Raw genomic sequence first — 18,631 nt, forward strand, 5'->3', positions numbered from 1 at the left:
TTTTCTTTAAATTATATCTGAAATGTATTAATTTTTATACAACACAATCTTTTTTTTAGTAAAAGTAAATGAAAACAGGTAATCTATATAGATTATATTCCTAAAATAAAATATATTTTAATGAAATACATACATTTTAATGAAATACACCTTCTTGTTTCCTTTTGCTTGGATATAGGATAGTGTTTCAAAATAAAAATAAATACACATAGCCAAAACCAAAACCAAAACAAGTATGCAAAAACATTTTATTTATAATAGATCAACATTTTTGACATGAAAGGTAGCCACTTTCAATTTCTCAGGAATGCCTAGAATCCAACAGTTTCCAGAAAGACTAGTTAGGTAACAATTATTTCACTGTAGGTAAAGAAATAATTTCAGAATAAACTTTTCAAATGGCTTTGCCTATGGCAACTTATTTTGTAAGCTTGAATGTGTGGTAAGCTAACTCTCCCAGGAAGTGAAAGTAATCCAACTATGTTCCAAATATATTAAACCAGTTCATACAACAAACATGACAATCACCCATTTGTATCAGCTGTGCTCAAAAGAGAATTCTCTTTACTAAAATATTTATTTTTCAAAAAGGCCTCACATTAACCCCTTAAACCAACCACCTCCCTCCTATGTCCAGTACCACTCTTTTCTACTTCAAGTTGCATTACTTTATAGACAACTGTCAAATTCCAGTGGGACTGTACACTGACTTAAGACTCTATGCAATATGTATCAAACACAAGAAGTCACCGACTTTAAGGGACAAGGTGGTGGCTAACCAATAATAATATAACCAATGTCATTTTTAGATTAGAGGGAGAAAAGCAGCCCCCAACTATCCCGAACTTTTCTGTACTTCTCTGTAACACACAGAATGAAAAGATAATCTCTGAAATGAAAATCAGCAGAAAATATTTTAAAGAACATGTTTTGTGTAATTAAGTGTTAAATTTCAGATTCAAACCGTATTTTCTTTTGTATTTCAATTCTGGGGAAAAAATGTCACAATCATTAGCTCTTCTTACTTAAATTTAGTGTTGAGTGTTTACATCTACTACACACCAGTTTGTAGAATTCACCTTGGTTACCACTCCCCATGCCCATGTGCTATCTTTCCTTGGGTAAGTCCATTATATGCATGTAAGTGATGGGGAGGTTTAAACAGCACTTAAAGAATATTCATGAGAGCGCTGAAAGTTGAAAGTTTCATTATTATCTACTTACTGTAGGATTTGTAATTCAGATTCATTACAGTATTATAAATACTGTGTGAATGGAATGCACACAATTCCTACAGACACACAAACTGAAGTCCAAAAGGCACAGAGTAATGCTGGTGGCTCTTTCTAGTCAGTTAAGAAACAATAAAAAGTCTGCATTATTCTTTCATAATTTAAATACTTAAGTAATCTCCACTTTTATTACTTTATAACAATGACTTCAAATTTACATTATTTTAAGTACCATTGTAATAGCTTAGTGTATCATACAGATATTTTTGCTAATATCCCATCCAAAAATTAAAAAAAAAACCTCTTCACTATATATATATAAAAATTATTCTGAAAGACGAGAACATAGAGGAGGGGCTTGGTGCAGACTATCAACTCAATTTTCTATCACCACAGTTGTAACTCCAAAATTAACAGATATACAGCAATAATCAAAAGCAGTGCAAATATCTTTGGAGGTTAAGATAAAATTATAATGCAAGAACATAAAACAAGGAAATAAAAAAGGCAAGTACTTCAAGTACAAGGAACCAATCTGCTTGAGGTCCATTTTAGTGTTTTCTGGGGGCGTCCTTCCTGCTTTTACTTCTTTCTCTGAAACACATTGGCCAACATGGCACCTGATGTTGTCAACTGGCCCATTTTGTTCAAAAACTTGGTCTTTGTATCTTCACTCACTAAGCTTGCAGCGATTGACATTGAGCTAGGAAAGAAATTTTGAAATTTATGTAAAGCAATTAAAAACCTAAAATATCTATTTTTCATTTTTCTAGCAGTATAACATTAATAAATACATTTTGCACTGGTATCACAAAAGGGAAATTCATATTTATGGAGTAGAGTTTTTTGGTACCATAATAGGTTAGGGGTTTTCATGTTTATCATTTCTATTGAAGGAAGGAGTAAGGTATAGTGATTAGGGGCAAGCCTGGAACAAGGCTGAATCTTGGTTCTGTCATTTACCAGCTGTGTGACTTGGGGCAAGTTATTTAACCTCTGTTTCCTCATCTATAAAATGGAGATAATACTAATACCTACCTCACAGGACTACTAATGATTATGCAAGTATAAATGCCTATTAGTGGTGCCAGGCTAGCATGCAGTAAGTGTTAGTTATTCTTCTCATTATCAGCATCACTTCATTGAATTCTTACAGCAACCCTGGAAGATAGATATTATCCCTATTTTCACAAATGAGTAAATTAAATCACAGTGAGGTCTTATACTGTGCTGATAACAATTTGATGATATATTACTTTTTTGGTGGGTTGGGGAGAAGAAACATGTCCCCAATTGCACTAGTTTTGATCAACAATGTCAAATCTTTCTCTTCTTTCTTTTTGACCAATCTTCTGTATAGGGAGTAAGCACAATCAAAATGACTACTAAAGACTACTGATTTATCATACTACTGATCAAAAGTATTGATGATGAAGGACAATTTTTCAGTGATCCACCAATTCGCCTTGTGGCTTTGGCCAAGATGCTTTAAATCATTCTGATTCATGTTCCTCATCTGTAAAATGCAGTGTACAACTGCTATTGCAAAATATCTTAAAGATTAATTTTTCTCAATTTTAGTCCAACACCTTTCACATTTTAAACTAATGAGGCACCAAATAAATTTAATATTTAATGAATGACAAATGAACAGAATTATTTGCTTTAACATTAATTTTATGGATTTTGTGTTGAGAATAGAAACCATCAAAGTATTTTTATTGTTTTTAACTTTCCATGGCCAAAATGATCGAAGAGCTCCTACTACTGTAGGAGGCTAAATAAACAAGGGTTCTGACTCATAGTAAGAGGCAAAATACTGTGTTGCAGGGGCAGGGAACCTGGGTGGTCTAGGGGTTATAGAGGTGGGTGTGTGTATGTGCACCTAGCCTAACAGGATGAAATGCTTATTCCAGGTGGTCAGCTTTATAAAGGAAGTATCTTTCAGCTTTTTATACCTAACAGAGTACATTTAAGATTAACTACTCAAGGTTACTTCAGTAAGAGTTAGAGTACACACAGACTATTTGTAAATTACTTCCTCTCCTGAAATGCCCAACTTTATCCTTTCACATCTGTGTTCTTATTTTAGTTTCACTGAATCTTTGAATTCTAAGTAGTTTAGTTAGAAGCATGTGATTAGAACATCCACAAATTTACAATCCTTTATGCAGTGAATCAAGTTAAATCTTTTAACTCCTGTCACAAATTTCTAGAAACTATTTTCACCAATGATTCCCAAATCTGGCTATCTATCAGAATCTCTTTGGAAGATTTTATTTTGTTTATTATTTTATTGAAGTATAGTTGATGTGCAATACTCTGTTACAAGTATACAATATAGTGACTCATAATTTTCAAAGGTTATACTCTACTTATAGTTGTAAAATATTGGCTATATTCCTTGTGTTGTATAACATATCTTTGTAGCTTATTTTATATGTAATAGTTCGTACCTCTTAATCCTCTACCCTTATCTTGCCCCTCCTCCCTTCCCTCTCCCCTTTAGGTAACCACTAGTTTGTTTTCTATGTCTATGAGTCTGTTTCTTTTTTGTTATAGTCACTAGTTTGCTGCATTTTTTAGATTCTACATATACCTGATATCATCCATTATTTTCCTCTGACTTTTTCCACTTAGCATAAGACCCTCTAAGTCTATTCATATCTCTGTAACTGGCAGAATTTCATTCTTTTTTATAGCTGAGCAGTAATCCCTACTATATGTATATTCCACATCTTTATCCATTCATCTGTTGATGGACACTTGAGTTGCTTCCATACCCTTGCAATTGTAAATAATGCTGCTATAAACATTGGGGTGCATGCATCTTTTTGAATTATTATTATCATTATTTTTTGCTTTTTAGGGCCTCATCTGTGGCATATGGAAGTTCTCAGGCTAAGGGTGGAATCAGAGCTGCAGCTACCAGCTTACGTCACAGCCATAGCCACATCAGATCAATGGGAACTCCTGATTTAGTATTTTTGTTGGAAGCTTTTAAATGTACAGATACTAGGCTGACTCACAGTGTTGAGGGCAGAGAGCATGAGGTAGGGATCTGAATTTTAAATTCCTCAGATGGTTTATGGATCAGCAGTTGAGAACTGCTGATTTAAAGGATTTTCTTATCTTCCAAATTAATGACTCCAAAATAACACAATATAAAACACAGAAGCCACCTACAGAAAATTTATATAGAGAAATTAAAGTTAACACAAAGCCTTAAAAAAAAGAATTAATGTCTTACCCTTGAGGCTCTTGGACGGTCTTGTTCTCTACTTTTTGTTCACATTCTTTTATCATGGAACTTAAAATAACCTGATTTAAAAAGATGACTTTAGTGAAATACAGTTTACATAGTAAAATTCTATGGTTTAAAGTTTTTCATTGAATTTTTAACATTCCCATAAGCTAATGCTGACTAAAAATGGAAAATTCTTTTACTTTGTTAAAGGAATTTGCAATGGATTGCTAGACTAGGTACAGAAATAACTTTAAAAGATCTCAATTATATAACTTAATAATTCACTTTGATTTTCACTAACCTTCCTTCTGAGTCTGATTCCCATTCTCCCTTAGCTTCCCCCAACATCTAATGTTAAAATTTAAATTTAGGAGTTCCCGTCGTGGCGCAGTGGTTACGAATCCGACTAGGAACCATGAGGTTGCGGGTTCGGTCCCTGTCCTTGCTCAGTGGGTTAACGATCCGGCGTTGCCGTGAGCTGTGGTGTAGGCTGCAGACGTGGCTCGGATCCCGTGTTGCTGTGGCTCTGGCGTAGGCCGGCGGCTACAGCTCCGATTGGACCTCTAGCCTGGGAACCTCCATATGCCGCGGGAGCGGCCCAAGAAATAGCAAAAAGACAAAAAAAAAAAAAAAAATAAATAAATTTAAATTTATATACATCTATACATTTAACAGATACATACCATGCTCAGACATATTTTCCTAGTGAAAACTGTTCTATAACTTGTCCCTTGCATTTTCCATGTTGCCAAAAGCAAGACACTCTATTTTAAAGTCTAGAGCAGAGGCCAGTTTTGTGGTTACTAAAACTGGGGATACTATGGGTGTGTAAGAGTTAATATCACTCTTGCAGGGAATCTGAATAAGTAATGAAAAAAGTGGTGTGATGTAAGCTGCTGCCACAATTTCTGGCATCCACACCAGAAACCAAATGATCCTTATGAATATTCTTGGCCAATATCTGTGCCTGGAGATCACTAAACAAAAAACTTATTGTCACCTGCTATGTGCCAGGTAAGTTTTTAGTCACAGAAGGTGCAGCAAATAGAAAACAAGCCCCTTGTGGAGAGCTTATGTTCTTTTGTTCTAAACAACAAGCAAAATAAGTAAGTCATATAGTATATTAGAGGGTGATAAGGGCTCTTTGCTTTGCAAAGAGCAGTGAGTAAGACATGGGGTCCTGGGAGGCCAAAGTGAAGAATATTACAATTTACATGGAGGTATTCAATGCAGGCTTCATAGAGAGGATGATATTTAAGCAAGAGGAGTGTCCTCTGAAGGACACGAGGAGTGTTTTAGAAACTGGAAAGAGGTGAGCAAGGGTTCCAGGTGGGATAGCATGTCTATCATTTCTAGGCAAGGAAGCCAGAATGAGCAAGGGAGAAGGTAAAGATGAGGCCCAAGATGTAAGGAGGAGGGAAGCTAGTTCTTTTCTGCCTTGCAGATTATGGTAAGGACTTCTCTTTGTTTCTGTTTTCCCACTCTTCATCTAATAGATTCTGTATTGTCTGTTTCCTCCAGTATCCTCTTTCTTGGGTGTATATTTTCATCTCTTTGATGTCAGAAGCTCTTCTCAAATGGTTGGTGATCTTGGGATGTCCATTAAAGGCTGGGGTGCTTAAATGTTGATCAGAATCTTTTTGTGCATGGGTAAATTCATTGTAAAGTGAATCTTGCACAAACTTTCTTTCAATCTTTTTTCCCTAAAGATATAATTTTGGCTGCCATTATTCCTGGAGCCAAGAAGGAGAAAGGTGATGAGGTTTCTAATCACTAACTCTACCTTTGACTTAATTTCCCTCCTTTCATTATAGCACCTCATTCTTCCTCTCAGATATGCCTGGTATTCCAAATCTAGAAAGTAAAGCTCCAGTCTTTCACTAAGGTTGTAAAGGGAATCTGGGAGTCTGATCCTTTTAAGGATTTTTAACTACTCCTCCTATTTTTCAGACCCACCTTAAAATAATGGAAGGTGGTGAAAATAAGGCTTGTTTCTTGTGAGTTCTATTCTACAGACAGCTTTTATCATTGACACAAAAATCCTGAACAAAACGCTAGCAAACTGAATCCAGCTTCATGTAAATGGAATTATACATCATAACTAAGTGGGATTTACCACAGGAGAGCAAAGGGTGCTTTAATATCTTAAAACCCATTAATATAAAACATTGTAAGAGAATAAAAAACAATAACCACGTGGTCATCTCAATTGATCAGAAAAAACATTTGATGGTATCCAATACTGCTTCATGAAAAAAATACTCAACCAATTAGCAATAAAAGCAAACTTCCTTTCCCAACCTGATAAAAGGCATTTATAAAATATACAAAGCAAAAAATGAAAAAACTGGAAGGAGAAATAGACAACTCCCAATCGTAACTTTAACACGTCTCTCAATAGCCAACAGAACAAGCAGATCACAAAAAGCTGGCACAAATGTGGAACTGACTCAAAATTAACTACTTTTACCTTATGAAACAAAATCCATGAATCAATAAAGAAATAATGGAAATGAGAATTTAACTGGAACTAAATAGTCACGAAGCTACAATGGAGCGAAAGGGATGTGGTTAAAGGGATACTTTGAACCTAAATTTGTGTATCAGAAAGGAGAAAAGTTAACAAGTAAATAATCTAATAAGCTTCCTCCTTAAGGAGTTAAAAAAATAGAAAAAAAAATCAAATCTAAAGAAAGCAGAAGGAAATAAAGATGAAAATAGAAATCAAAGAAACTAACAAATAGAGCAAAATCAACACAGCTAAAAGTTCAATATTTGAAAAGGTTAAGAAAATTGAAACTCCTATCAAAACTATTTTAAAAAGAAAGCAAGAGTTAATATCAGAAGTAAACAAATTAATATCTATTATAAAAGCTAGATTCCACAGTAAGGAAAAGGGAAAAATAAAGTAAAAGTACTAGAAAAGAATATATTATTCACATTGGAAACTCTTCTATATTTGAAACTTAAAAAAAAATCTGGACACATTTTATTATTAGAACTAATAATAACATTTCTCAAGTTAGCCAGACATAAATTCAACATACAAAAGTTATATGTATTTCTATACTTGGTAAGAGGGTTAAAAAACATATAATCCTAAAAAAAGGTAGCACTATAACATTATAGATATAAGGTGACAATTTTTTTCAGAGGCGATAATAAAACTTTTCTGAAAGATATTAAAGGAGATCTAAGTAAGTGCAAGGTATAGTAAATTCTGGATAGGAAGACTCAAAATGGTGAAGCAGATGTCTCTCTCAATTAATTTATAGAATCGATTCAATTTCAACCAGAATCTGAACGAGATCTTTCTTGGAAGCTCACAAGATAATGCTAAAATTCACATTAAAAATGTTAAGGGTCATGAACAGTTCTAAAAAAAGGATAGGAGGCTGGACTTGCCTGTTAGATTTCAGGACTTTTTAACAAGGCAACTGTAATGAAGACAGTGTATCAATGTTACAACTGAGAAGGAGACCAGTGGAAAATAATGTTCCCTAATAACAGACACATGCATACATGGAAACTCCATATATGATAGAGGTGACATTGAGAATTGGTACAGACATGCTAAACAATAATGGGAAAATGGGTTATTTATCTAGAAAAAAAATAATTTGAGCATATACCATACATAAAAACCAATTCTAGATGGATTAAGACTTTTATTGTGAAAACACAACTTTAAACATTTTAAGGAGAAAGTACAGGAGATCATGTCTTGGAAATGATCAGTATATTAAAAAATTAAAAATCAGTGTTCCAATAGGCAAAAATGTAAAAGAAAAATCACAAACTGGAAAAAAGATATCTATAAAACACTAAAGTGATAGAATACTGGGATTCCAATTATATAACAAACTTCAAAGAAATAACAGGAAAAAAGACAACCCAAAATGGGAAAAACGGGCAAAAACCTAAAAAAGGTTTTGATGTCAGTAAACACACTCTAGCTTCACAATTGTCAGGAAAATGCAAATGAAAACCCATAATGAGATACCACTTTATATGAGATACCGCTTTATATGTATGTACCACATTTAAAAAGTCTAAGAATACCAAGTATTGGAGTTCCCGTCGTGGCGCAGTGGTTAATGAATCCGACTAGGAACCATGAGGTTGCGGGTTAGATCCCTGGCCTTGCTCAGTGGGTTAAGGATCCGGCGTTGCCGTGAGCTGTGGTGTAGGTCGCAGACGCAGCTCGGATCCTGTGTTGCTGTGGCTCTGGTGTAGGCCGGTGGCTACAGCTCCGATTGGACCCCTAGCCTGGGAACCTCCATATGCCGCAGGAGTGGCCCAAGAAATAGCAAAAAGACAAAAAAAAAAAATTTTAGAAAAAAAAAAAAGAATACCAAGTATTGACAAAGATATGTATGAAAAGAGCACATACTCCCATACACCCCTATCAGGTTTGAAAAGTGTCCTTTCAGTGTAGCACTGTGATCACCAGTGATGTTAAGAGAGAGAAGTTTTGTTGGATTAGTGGAATGGGAATGATTCTGATGACCAATAGACAGTGTGAATGCTCAGAGAGTGAGTGTAGACTATTGGCAGGAAAAAGAAATTTGAGAGAGGGATAAAGGGAAGATTTTTTTCTTTTGTTTTCTTTTGTTTAGGAGGGGAGAGTCAAACATAATAGGTTAACGAAAAGCTGATAGAAAAACAGGATGAAGATACATAATTGGAAAGAAATGATAAACAAGGGTTTGGAGGAAACAGGAAGACAAAAGAATGAAAAGAGTTATGAGGGCATGGAGACAGGAAATAGAAACTTTGCTTCTAAGAAAGTTGATGGTCAGAGATAAGACCGTATAGCATTTTATAGATAAAAAGCACTTCATATTCTCTTACTAAATTCTAACTACATTCAGTGAAGGAGAATATGTTATTCCTACTTTAGAGAATTAAACAGAGGCTTAAAGATTTTTAAAAAGTTCCATAAAATCTTATAACCAGTAAATAAACCCATAAAATGACACTGAACTAGTTTGAAAAAAATTAAGCACAGCATATCATAATCATGGCTCACATGAAAAGGAATGAAAATCTGTATAGGATATATTAAAAACATGGACACGGCACTGATAACCACAGAGGCTTAATCATCACAGTTGCTTACCTCATGCTCTGGGGAAAGATGTTCCATGTCAATTCGTAAACATCTGAGACCAGGTAAAAAGTGATTAACCATTAAATCCTCTGAAATAACTTGAGACAAGTTAATTAAGGAGATTAATAAAACCAAACTGATATGTCCAAACAGAACAGCAGAAGAATATAAAAGAAGCAGCTGTCTTAAATGATGTCTACGGCATGCTGATCACTTACAGCAAACAGGCTTCCCTCAAGCACGATCCTTATTTGTTGAGTTAGTTTCTCGTCAAGAATTAATTGTGTATATTCCCACAATTCTCTTTATGTCAGTGGCATTCAATTTACATGGCATGCAAACATATGAAATAACAGGGTGAAAATTAAGTCATGACATTTAACCGGATGTTTAAATGAGTATAAAAAGTAAGAAAATTAATGTTTCCATGACAATTAAGTTGGATGTTTTGGAAAATATTGATAAAGGCCACTTGCTTAAAACACTGATGTTGGAGTTCCTGCCGTGGCTCAGTTAAAATGAATCTGACTAGCATCCAGGAGGACGCAAGTTTGATCCCTTGCCTTGCTCAGTAGGTTAAGGATCTGGCAGTGTCGCCGTGAGCTGTGGTGTAGGTTGCAGATGTGGTTCTGATCCCCCGTTGCTATGACTGTGGCGTAGACCAGCATCTACAGCTCCCATTTGACCCCTAGCCTGGGAACATCCATTTGCCTCAGGTGCAGCCCTAAAAAGACAAAAGACAAAAAAAAAAAAAAAAAAGAATAGAAAATATAAAACTTACATAGCTGAGTGACTTATAAATGGGCAGTTATAAAAATACAGACCTCATTTGGTTGAATCAAATCTCTACAGATGTATAGAATTCTGTAACCTAATAGCTCTGCGGTCTTATTTTCTGGGTATGGGGAAAGTACCACCAAGATATATCTGTGAGTAACCTTTGGATTAGTAGTTAATAGCTGGCCTAGAGCAATTTGGGCATGGATTGAGAAGTTGAAAATGGCCTTATTTGGGGGTAAGCGAGAGGATACTCTCCTCCTTTCTCTCTCCTCACAGTTTGGTCCTTCTACACATGCCATCCTACAATCTTCCTCACGGATTGGCAATTTAGAGGCCACTTGGTCCAATATGATGTTAGGAATCACCTCATCTGTGAAGGATGGTCATAAGGCCTCTGACTGCTAACAATGACAGAATATTCACAGTTTCATAAGAGAGATCACTGCATTTTTAGAGAGCTCAATTAGAAAAAGGCCCTCTCTGTGATTTCTGCTTTGTAGCACTTGCTCCGAATCTTAGATATACAACAGTGTGCCTAACCTTTTTTCTATATAACAACTTTTAAAAAGATTCTCAGGGAGTTCTCGTTGTGGCTCAGTGGTTAATGAATCCAACTAGGAACCATGAGGTTGCGAGTTCGATCCCTGGCCTTGCTCAGTGGGTTAAGGATCCAGTGTTGCCGTGAACTGTGGTGTAGGTTGCAGCCATGGCTTGGATCCCTCGTTGTTCTGGCTGTGGCATAGGCTGGCAGCTACAGCTCCGATTAGACCCCCTAGCCTGGGAACCTCCATATGCCCCAGATGTAGCCCTAGAAAAAGATTTAAAAAAAAATTCTCAAATTATATTTTCATCTCTAAACCATTGCACCCCCCCCCACGTAAACATTTCTAAATTCCTTCAAATTTTTCTTAAATAGGATTTCTTGACTTAATACTATGTCAAATGTTAACTATAGATTTTCTATGTCCCTATTAAATACAATGTCATGCCAAAAGAAACACTCTTGTGTTCCATCAGCTCAGAATGCAATGGAACAGAAGAACAGATATAGACAATACAGTTTTATTAGTGGCCATAACCACCCTGTTGACACAAGTACAAGTTCTGACTCATGCAGAACTAATGCTTTCAATACTTGAACAGGGTGTACTGTTAATCTGGTTCTTCCCTTTACCGTGTTGGTGAAAAGACTTTTTACTGTATTTTCTCTAGTAATAGTCTGTACAGACCTAAATACACAATAATTTTCCTTCTACACAGACTTCTATGCTCTTTAGAAACCAATGTCTTGTTCACTTGGAAAATTTGGTTTAGAGAGCTAAAATTTTTGATCTTTTGACTTTCTCATTTTCTTTGGGGCATATTCCTTTAGAAACTCTCTGTTATTAAGATTATACATGACTTTTCACTTAAGTTTTTAAACACCTACTTTTGCAAAGTTTAGGGAACAGGTAGAAACATATCAATGTTTTCTTTCTTTGACATGCCAAACTCTGACATGCCATTATTACTTTCTTATAAGGGTCCTGTCACTTCTCCATTACTGAAGAGTTCTTCCTTGCTAATTCAGAATTACCACTTCCTCTTTTTGCTTCCTCTATCTCCTCTAAGTTGAAAATGCCAACAAGATAAATCAGGAATGATAGTAAGTTCTGCTTTTAGTTGAATTAAACTTGTAGAAGATATATGGAATAGTTGAGGCAAAATTATAAAAATATGGTATTTCTGCTCACTTTATAATCTATGCTATAAAAGAGGCTTATATCATCCACATGAATAGGCAATTTGTAGTAGATCCTCAAAATGAAATCCTTTCAACCATGCATCTAACTTCAGGTTTTAACATTTCTGAAGGACAAACAGCTCCTTAACAGACAGCTCTATGTTTCCACTTTCTCTACTGTGATTTTTTTTTTTTTATCCTGTCAAAATCATAATTCTGTGATTATGTTGTCTAGCATGTACTTTTACAGTTCTGTTTGAGTGTTTAGCCATTCATTCCTTTTTCAATTTCTTACTTCCCCTTTCTTGAACTATTCTGGCCTTTAATGGGAGAGCCTAAAAGCTGGAGTTTATTCTGCCTAGCTTTATCTCTATTTCCTTCTTAGTTTTATTTTACTAGGTCTATGATAGCAAAGGGAACTTTTAATAGGACAGCTAGAGTTTGTTGTTCTAGTCTCAGTTTTGCTTTTAACTATAAAAAATAGAAGTCACTGATGTCTTTAGCTTTTAGTTTTATCACTTATAAAATGTAAGGATTGACATGGGTTAGATGATCTCTGAGTTTTCCTCCATTCTACCATTACTGCAAATGATTAACCATGGTGGCCCTAGATTTTTTTCAACGAGTGATAGCTCTCCAAGAGATATTCATAGCATCATAAAGATGGTTAAACATTCACTGAAAATGAATACTAGGACACAAACAAGACTTCCTTTTGATTAATAGAGCCTCAGTTATAACTGATTGCTTGCTTAGTTATATAGCTGATTAACAGATTAAAATTTTCAATGTTTTTAAAACTATAGAATATATAAACACAAAGGACTTAAAGTTATCGTTTTAAATTGTGAGTTGGCTAAAATAAGGAGTGGGGCAAGTCAATTCACATTTTTAATCTACTTTACTTCTTAGTTAAGCTGAAAGAAAATTCTACTTCTCAGTCTTTAACAACTGAGGTTCACTGTAAGATTGATTAGTAAATAGAGATACACATTAATAAATCAAGGATACAACAACAGGAAAGTGCACTGTAGGCTTCAAAAAGATGGGTAGCAATATCCAGTCTTTTAGAATCCACAATTTGTAAGTTGTTCACCAAGGCTAACTTATGCAAATGTGGTATAACAACTGAAAAAAGAAAAAGAAATTATTAATTTTAATCTAAAACATGCTAATACATTTAAAAAATAGTTTTCTGTTTTATTTTGGAAAAAAATCTTATACTTGCTTTTTCTTACCAGGGAAGAAAGCATGTTTTTCAGAATAAAGAGTGAAATTTGGGAGAAATAGATTACAGCATGCCATTATAACCTAATTATGAGGATGTATGCAGGTCCCTTGGCTTTACTGCAATTCAATTTCCCAATTTAAAAAATGAAAACCAAACAAACAAATGTAAACAACCTACCTCTGTGTTATTATTATCTTTATAAATAAGTTTACATAAATTAGGTATTACCATTGCTATTAAAACAGATTAATATAGTATACTTATTTTTCTCAATGTTTTTCTCAGAAGCCACTCTACACAATATTGACTTAAAACTGCTTAAAACCAATACAATGTACTTTAAACTCTAGTCTAGATACAGTTAAAGGCTATAATTAAGGATCTTCCTAAATCTCAGAAGACAGAAGTTTACTACAGAACTCAACATTTCATTATATAGGTATTGTCCTGAGCTATACATCTGTACCTATTATTAACTTACCTGTTAACCCCTCAGATAGAGATAAATAGTTAAAAGAATTACCAAACAAGATGTGAGTGATTCTACAACTGACCTTTGGTGGGCAAGGAAAAGAGGAAATACACATAACATTAAGGCCACTTCTGAAGCCCTTTTGCTTAAGGGCAGATTGGACAAAGATAAAGATCAACCAAAAGCAGACTTTATAAAAATAGATTTTAGTAAACTTTCAAAAAAATCTTCTGGGGTAGATCCAATAGGAAAAGCAAAGGGAATCTTGTCTTTTCTTTTTGTAAATGGGCTTAGATCTAAAATAAGGAACTTTGGGGAAAAAGAAAAACAATTGATCTGAAATGTAAAATTGCTGTGTTACAAAATCTCCAATGTATGACCAAACATTTATAAAGTTAAAAAAGCAGAAAACAAACAAACAAAAGCTGTATCATGTTCTGGATAAAACAAATGGACCCTGAAATACAATCAAGACAAAAAGGTCTTATGATGACTAAAAGGTGGGAAAGAAAAAGGGCCACTGGAAAAATCAATGCCTTCTATTCCTAAAGGAATAGAGGGAAAAATATCCAAAACACCACTCCAAAGAAGATGTTACCACACAGCAATTTTTTGTCCTTTCTCTAAACTTCTAACAGGAATCATCTGTAAATACAGACGGTTAATGAGGCAGCATCCTTGTCAACATGGATTCTACTTCATCTATCATTAATCTTATTAGTATAGGACATTAAATGCCTCAGGGTAAAGTTTAAAAGCAAAAAGAAAGTCAACTGACTGAGTAGTAAAAAAAAAACGGAAAAAAAAATTTTTTTTTTTGTCTTAAAAGGAAAAAAAAAAAAAATCTGGTTGTGCCAGAATGTGAAAAAAGATTGTGTAAAATATACTTGTGGGAATATAGTAAGTTGCAGAAGGCTTCGGGGATAATGGCTTACTACACTTATTAAAGCAATGAAAACTTCTCAGTCTTTATTTTGTCTTTTTAGGGCTGCATCCATGGCATATGGACATGCCCAGGCTAGTGGTCAAATTGGAGATGTAGCCGCTGGCCTGTGCCATAGTCATAGCAATGCCCGATTGGAGCCGCATCTGCAACTTATACCACAGCTCACAGCAATGCCAGATCCACTGAGGCAAGGGACTGAAACTGCATCCTCATGGATAGTAGTTAGATTCGTTTCCACTGAGCCATGACAGGAACTCTTCAATCTTTTTTTCAAGCCAAACTTTAAATTGTTATTTTGGACCATTATGAAAAGAAGATTTCTTTTTTCAATGTGATGCATAAATCTTTCTTTTGAATGTACAGGAGACTGTTAGATCAGGTTCTAGAGAGTTACTCACTAACAACCTGGCACCCACCAAAGACCTATTGCCTATTTAGCCTATTCCTTGATCTAACAGTCAAGATTTATCCTCCTTGCTTCCACGCAATTAGAGCCTCAAAAAAGTTAGTCAGAGCACCTGTAGAGGATCACCTGTAAATCTGATGTTACTGTGGTGAGAACTACCCCTACTGCTAACTAAAATACCAAATCTTTTCCTGTTAACTGTGAAATATTGTTATTTTCTCCTCAAGCAACCAACACTACTACTCCCTGAAAAATAATCTTGTGAGTGTGTTTTTGTAGCTCAATAAGTGCTCATGCCCTCAACAACCTTTTTGGACACTGAAGTCTAAATCCTAACAATATTTTTTGTTGATGACTCTTATCTTAAAGCCACCTGGTTGGAGGAGTTCCAGTCATGGCACAGCGGAAACAAACCAACTAGGAACCATGAGGTTGTGGGTTTGATCCCTGGCCTTGCTCAGTGGGTTAAGGACCTGGTGTTGCCGTGAGCTGTGGTGTAGATGAGGCTCGGATCCTGAGTTGCTGTGGCTGTGGCGTAGGCCAGCAGCTGTAGCTCTGATGTGACCTCTACCCTGGGAACCTCCATATGCTGCCGGTGTACACCTAAAAAAGTAAAAAAACAAAACAAAACAAAAAACCTACCAGGTTGGATATGCAATAACTAGTTTATGGGAGAATCCAATTGTATACTAGAAATTAAATTGATTTAGGAAGCCAAATTTGTGGTCCTTTCTAAAACATGTCAAATTGCAAAAACAAACAAACAAAAAAACCCCCCAAAAACCAACAACAACAAAAAAGACTAATGTGTAACAGTGATAAGCATCATTCTTTTGGAGTAATAATTACTGGATGCTATGACGCCACCCAAAGAAATTGGTGGAAATTGCTGTCATAGAGGTTTGAGGTCCACAATAAAAGTGATATTATAGAAACTGGAGAAAATGCTTTAGCAGATAATCTTGCTAATCATTTAGTAGATCAACAAGATGTGATTTAAAACAAAATAGTAAAATGGTATGCTAACTGGAAGAAATGCATGTCTTTCATAAGAACATGTCTAGAAACATAAAAATTTCCTTACAAATAAGAATTAAAAAACAAACTCCAACTATAAGGAGCATAATATTTTGAAATCAAGAATTGTTTTTAAAATAACTTGAAATTGTTTGAGTTGCTTTTCATATGTCTACAGCAATCATTATATAGTATAAGAAACCATTGAGTAGCCAAAGCCATCCTAAGAAAGAAAAACGGAGCTGGAGGAATCAGGCTCCCTGACTCCAGACTATACTACAAAGCTACAGTCATCAAAACTGTATGGTACTGACACAAAGACAGAAATACAGATCAGTGGAACAGGATAGAAAGCCCAGAATTAAACCCACGCACCTACAGTCAACTAATCTACGACAAAGGATGCAAGAATATACAATGGAGAAAAGACAGCCCCTTCAATAAATGGGCTGGGAAAACTGAACAGCCACAAGTAAGAGAGTGAAATTAGAACACTTCCTGACACCATACACAAAAGTAAACTCAAAATGGATTAAAGATCTAAATATAAGACTACATTTTTAAATATAAGACTTAAATATAAGACTCTTAAATATAAGACTATATATTTATATACTACAAAACTCTTAGAGGAAAACATAGGCTGAACACTCTCAGATCCACCTCCTAGAGTAATGCCAATAAAAACAAAAATAAACAAATGGAACTTTAACTTAAAAGTTTCTGCACAGCAAAGGAAACCCTAAACAAAATGAAAAGACAACCCACAGAATGGGAGAAAACAGTTGCAAATGAAGCAACTGACAAGGGATTAATCTCCAAAATTTATAAACACCTTCTGCAGCTCAATACCAAAAAAGCAAACAACCCCATCAAAAAATGGGCAGAAGATCTAAACAGACAATTCTCCAAAGAAGACATACAGATGGCCAAAAAACAATGAAAAGATGTTCAACATCACTCACTATTAGAGAAATGCAAATCAAAACCCACTATGATGTACCACTTTACACTGGCCAGAATGGCCATCATCAAAAAGTCTACAAGCAATAAATGCTGGAGAGGGTGTGGAGACAAGGGAACCTATTACACTGTTGGTGGGAAGGTAAACTGGTGCAACCACGTGAAAAACAGTATGGAGATTCCTCAGAAAACTAAAAACAGAATTACCATTTGATCCAGCAATCCCACTCCTGGGCATCTATCCGGAGAAAACCATGACTCAAAAAGATACATGTACTCCAATGTTCATTGCAGCACCATATACAATAGCCAAGACATGGAAACAACCTAAATGTCCATCAACAGAGGAGAGGATCAAGAAGATGTGGTACATATACACAATGGAACATTACTCAGCCATTCAAAGGAAAGAAATGAAGGCATTTGCAACAACACGGATGGACCTAGAAATTGTCATGCTAAGTGAAGTCAGTCAGACAGTGAGACACCAACATCAAATGCTATCACTCACATGTGGAATTTTAAAAAAGGACAAAATGAACTTCTTTGCAGAACAGATACTGACTCAAAGACAGATACAAAACTCAAAGGTTTCCAAATGAGACAGCTCGGGGGGTGGGGAGGAGCACTGAGGGTTTGGTTTGGAAATGCTATAAAATTTGGTTGTGATGATTGTTGTACAACTATAAATGTAATTGAGTAATAAAAATGCTATAAAAAAAGAAACCATTCAGTAATAGTAATACTAATCAATTCATAGTAACAAACTTGTTTCACTTTTAGCTTTCAGTATATGAAAAATAAAGCATAGGAAGTCTTTAACACATAACAAATTCTCAGAGAATCTCTGGCTTTGCTCTGACATTACAATTCAGGAAAAAAGGTAAAAACTGAAACTTACATTCATCTCGGAACCTTGGTTCTGCATTAGGCCCAACTCTACCGAATGTTTTTATGATCTCTGTATGCAATGAATACTGGTCTTGATATTGAGGATCTTCCAGGAAAGAAGCCAACTGCATTTTCACTCTTTCCAGCAACTTAAAATTGAATAATATATAGCCAAATTGAGTAGAGTTGTTACAGAGAAAGATACACTTCTAAACATGGCTTGTAGCATTGGATTCAAATGACTTGTATCAACGTAACAAGAGAAATTTGGAATTATATAAGTACTTATTTAGTCTTTTGGCTCAGAAGGTTTTACATTTTTGCTTATGCTTGTTAATTCATTTTTTGCTTTTTAAAAATACAAATATTCCCTGACAAACTGTAAAAAAAGAGAAAAGGCCCTACAACATTTAAGGACAAAGATAAATTTATGATGATTTTGTATCTAAATTATAATTCTTAAAACAAATCACAGTGTAAGTTACCCACTTATTCACCTTCTGAAAGCAATGAGTCATTAATGACTTATAACTTACTCATATTTCCCTAAAAGACATTTTTATTTTGGGATTTAAGAACATGTTGAAATTCTGCCAAGATTGCAAGGTTT

General features: G+C 35.0%; 1 protein-coding gene across 9 annotated transcripts in view; it reads right to left on the reverse strand.

Annotated features, from left to right (window-relative positions):
- Positions 230–18,631, reverse strand: part of KIAA1468 (KIAA1468 ortholog) — a 109,725-nt gene continuing 91,323 nt past the window's right edge. For 7 of the 9 annotated variants that reach the window (XR_002346087.1, XR_002346074.1, XM_005654481.3 and 4 more), the window contains 5 exons: positions 18,032–18,170; positions 13,107–13,223; positions 9,602–9,690; positions 4,483–4,553; positions 230–1,935 (listed from right to left, as the gene is read on the reverse strand). Coding sequence is in view for 6 of the 9 variants with exons in the window: in XM_005654481.3 (XP_005654538.1) it covers positions 1,815–1,935; positions 4,483–4,553; positions 9,602–9,690; positions 13,107–13,223; positions 18,032–18,170 (537 nt within the window). In the remaining 3 variants the exon portion in view is untranslated. The remainder of the gene's footprint in view (positions 1,936–4,482; positions 4,554–9,601; positions 9,691–13,106; positions 13,224–18,031; positions 18,171–18,631) is intronic. The other 2 variants (XM_005654482.3, XR_002346082.1) reach the window with 2 other exon arrangements.

This window comes from Sus scrofa, chromosome 1 (assembly GCF_000003025.6).
Source record: "Sus scrofa isolate TJ Tabasco breed Duroc chromosome 1, Sscrofa11.1, whole genome shotgun sequence".
NCBI classification, from domain to species: Eukaryota; Metazoa; Chordata; class Mammalia; order Artiodactyla; family Suidae; genus Sus; species Sus scrofa.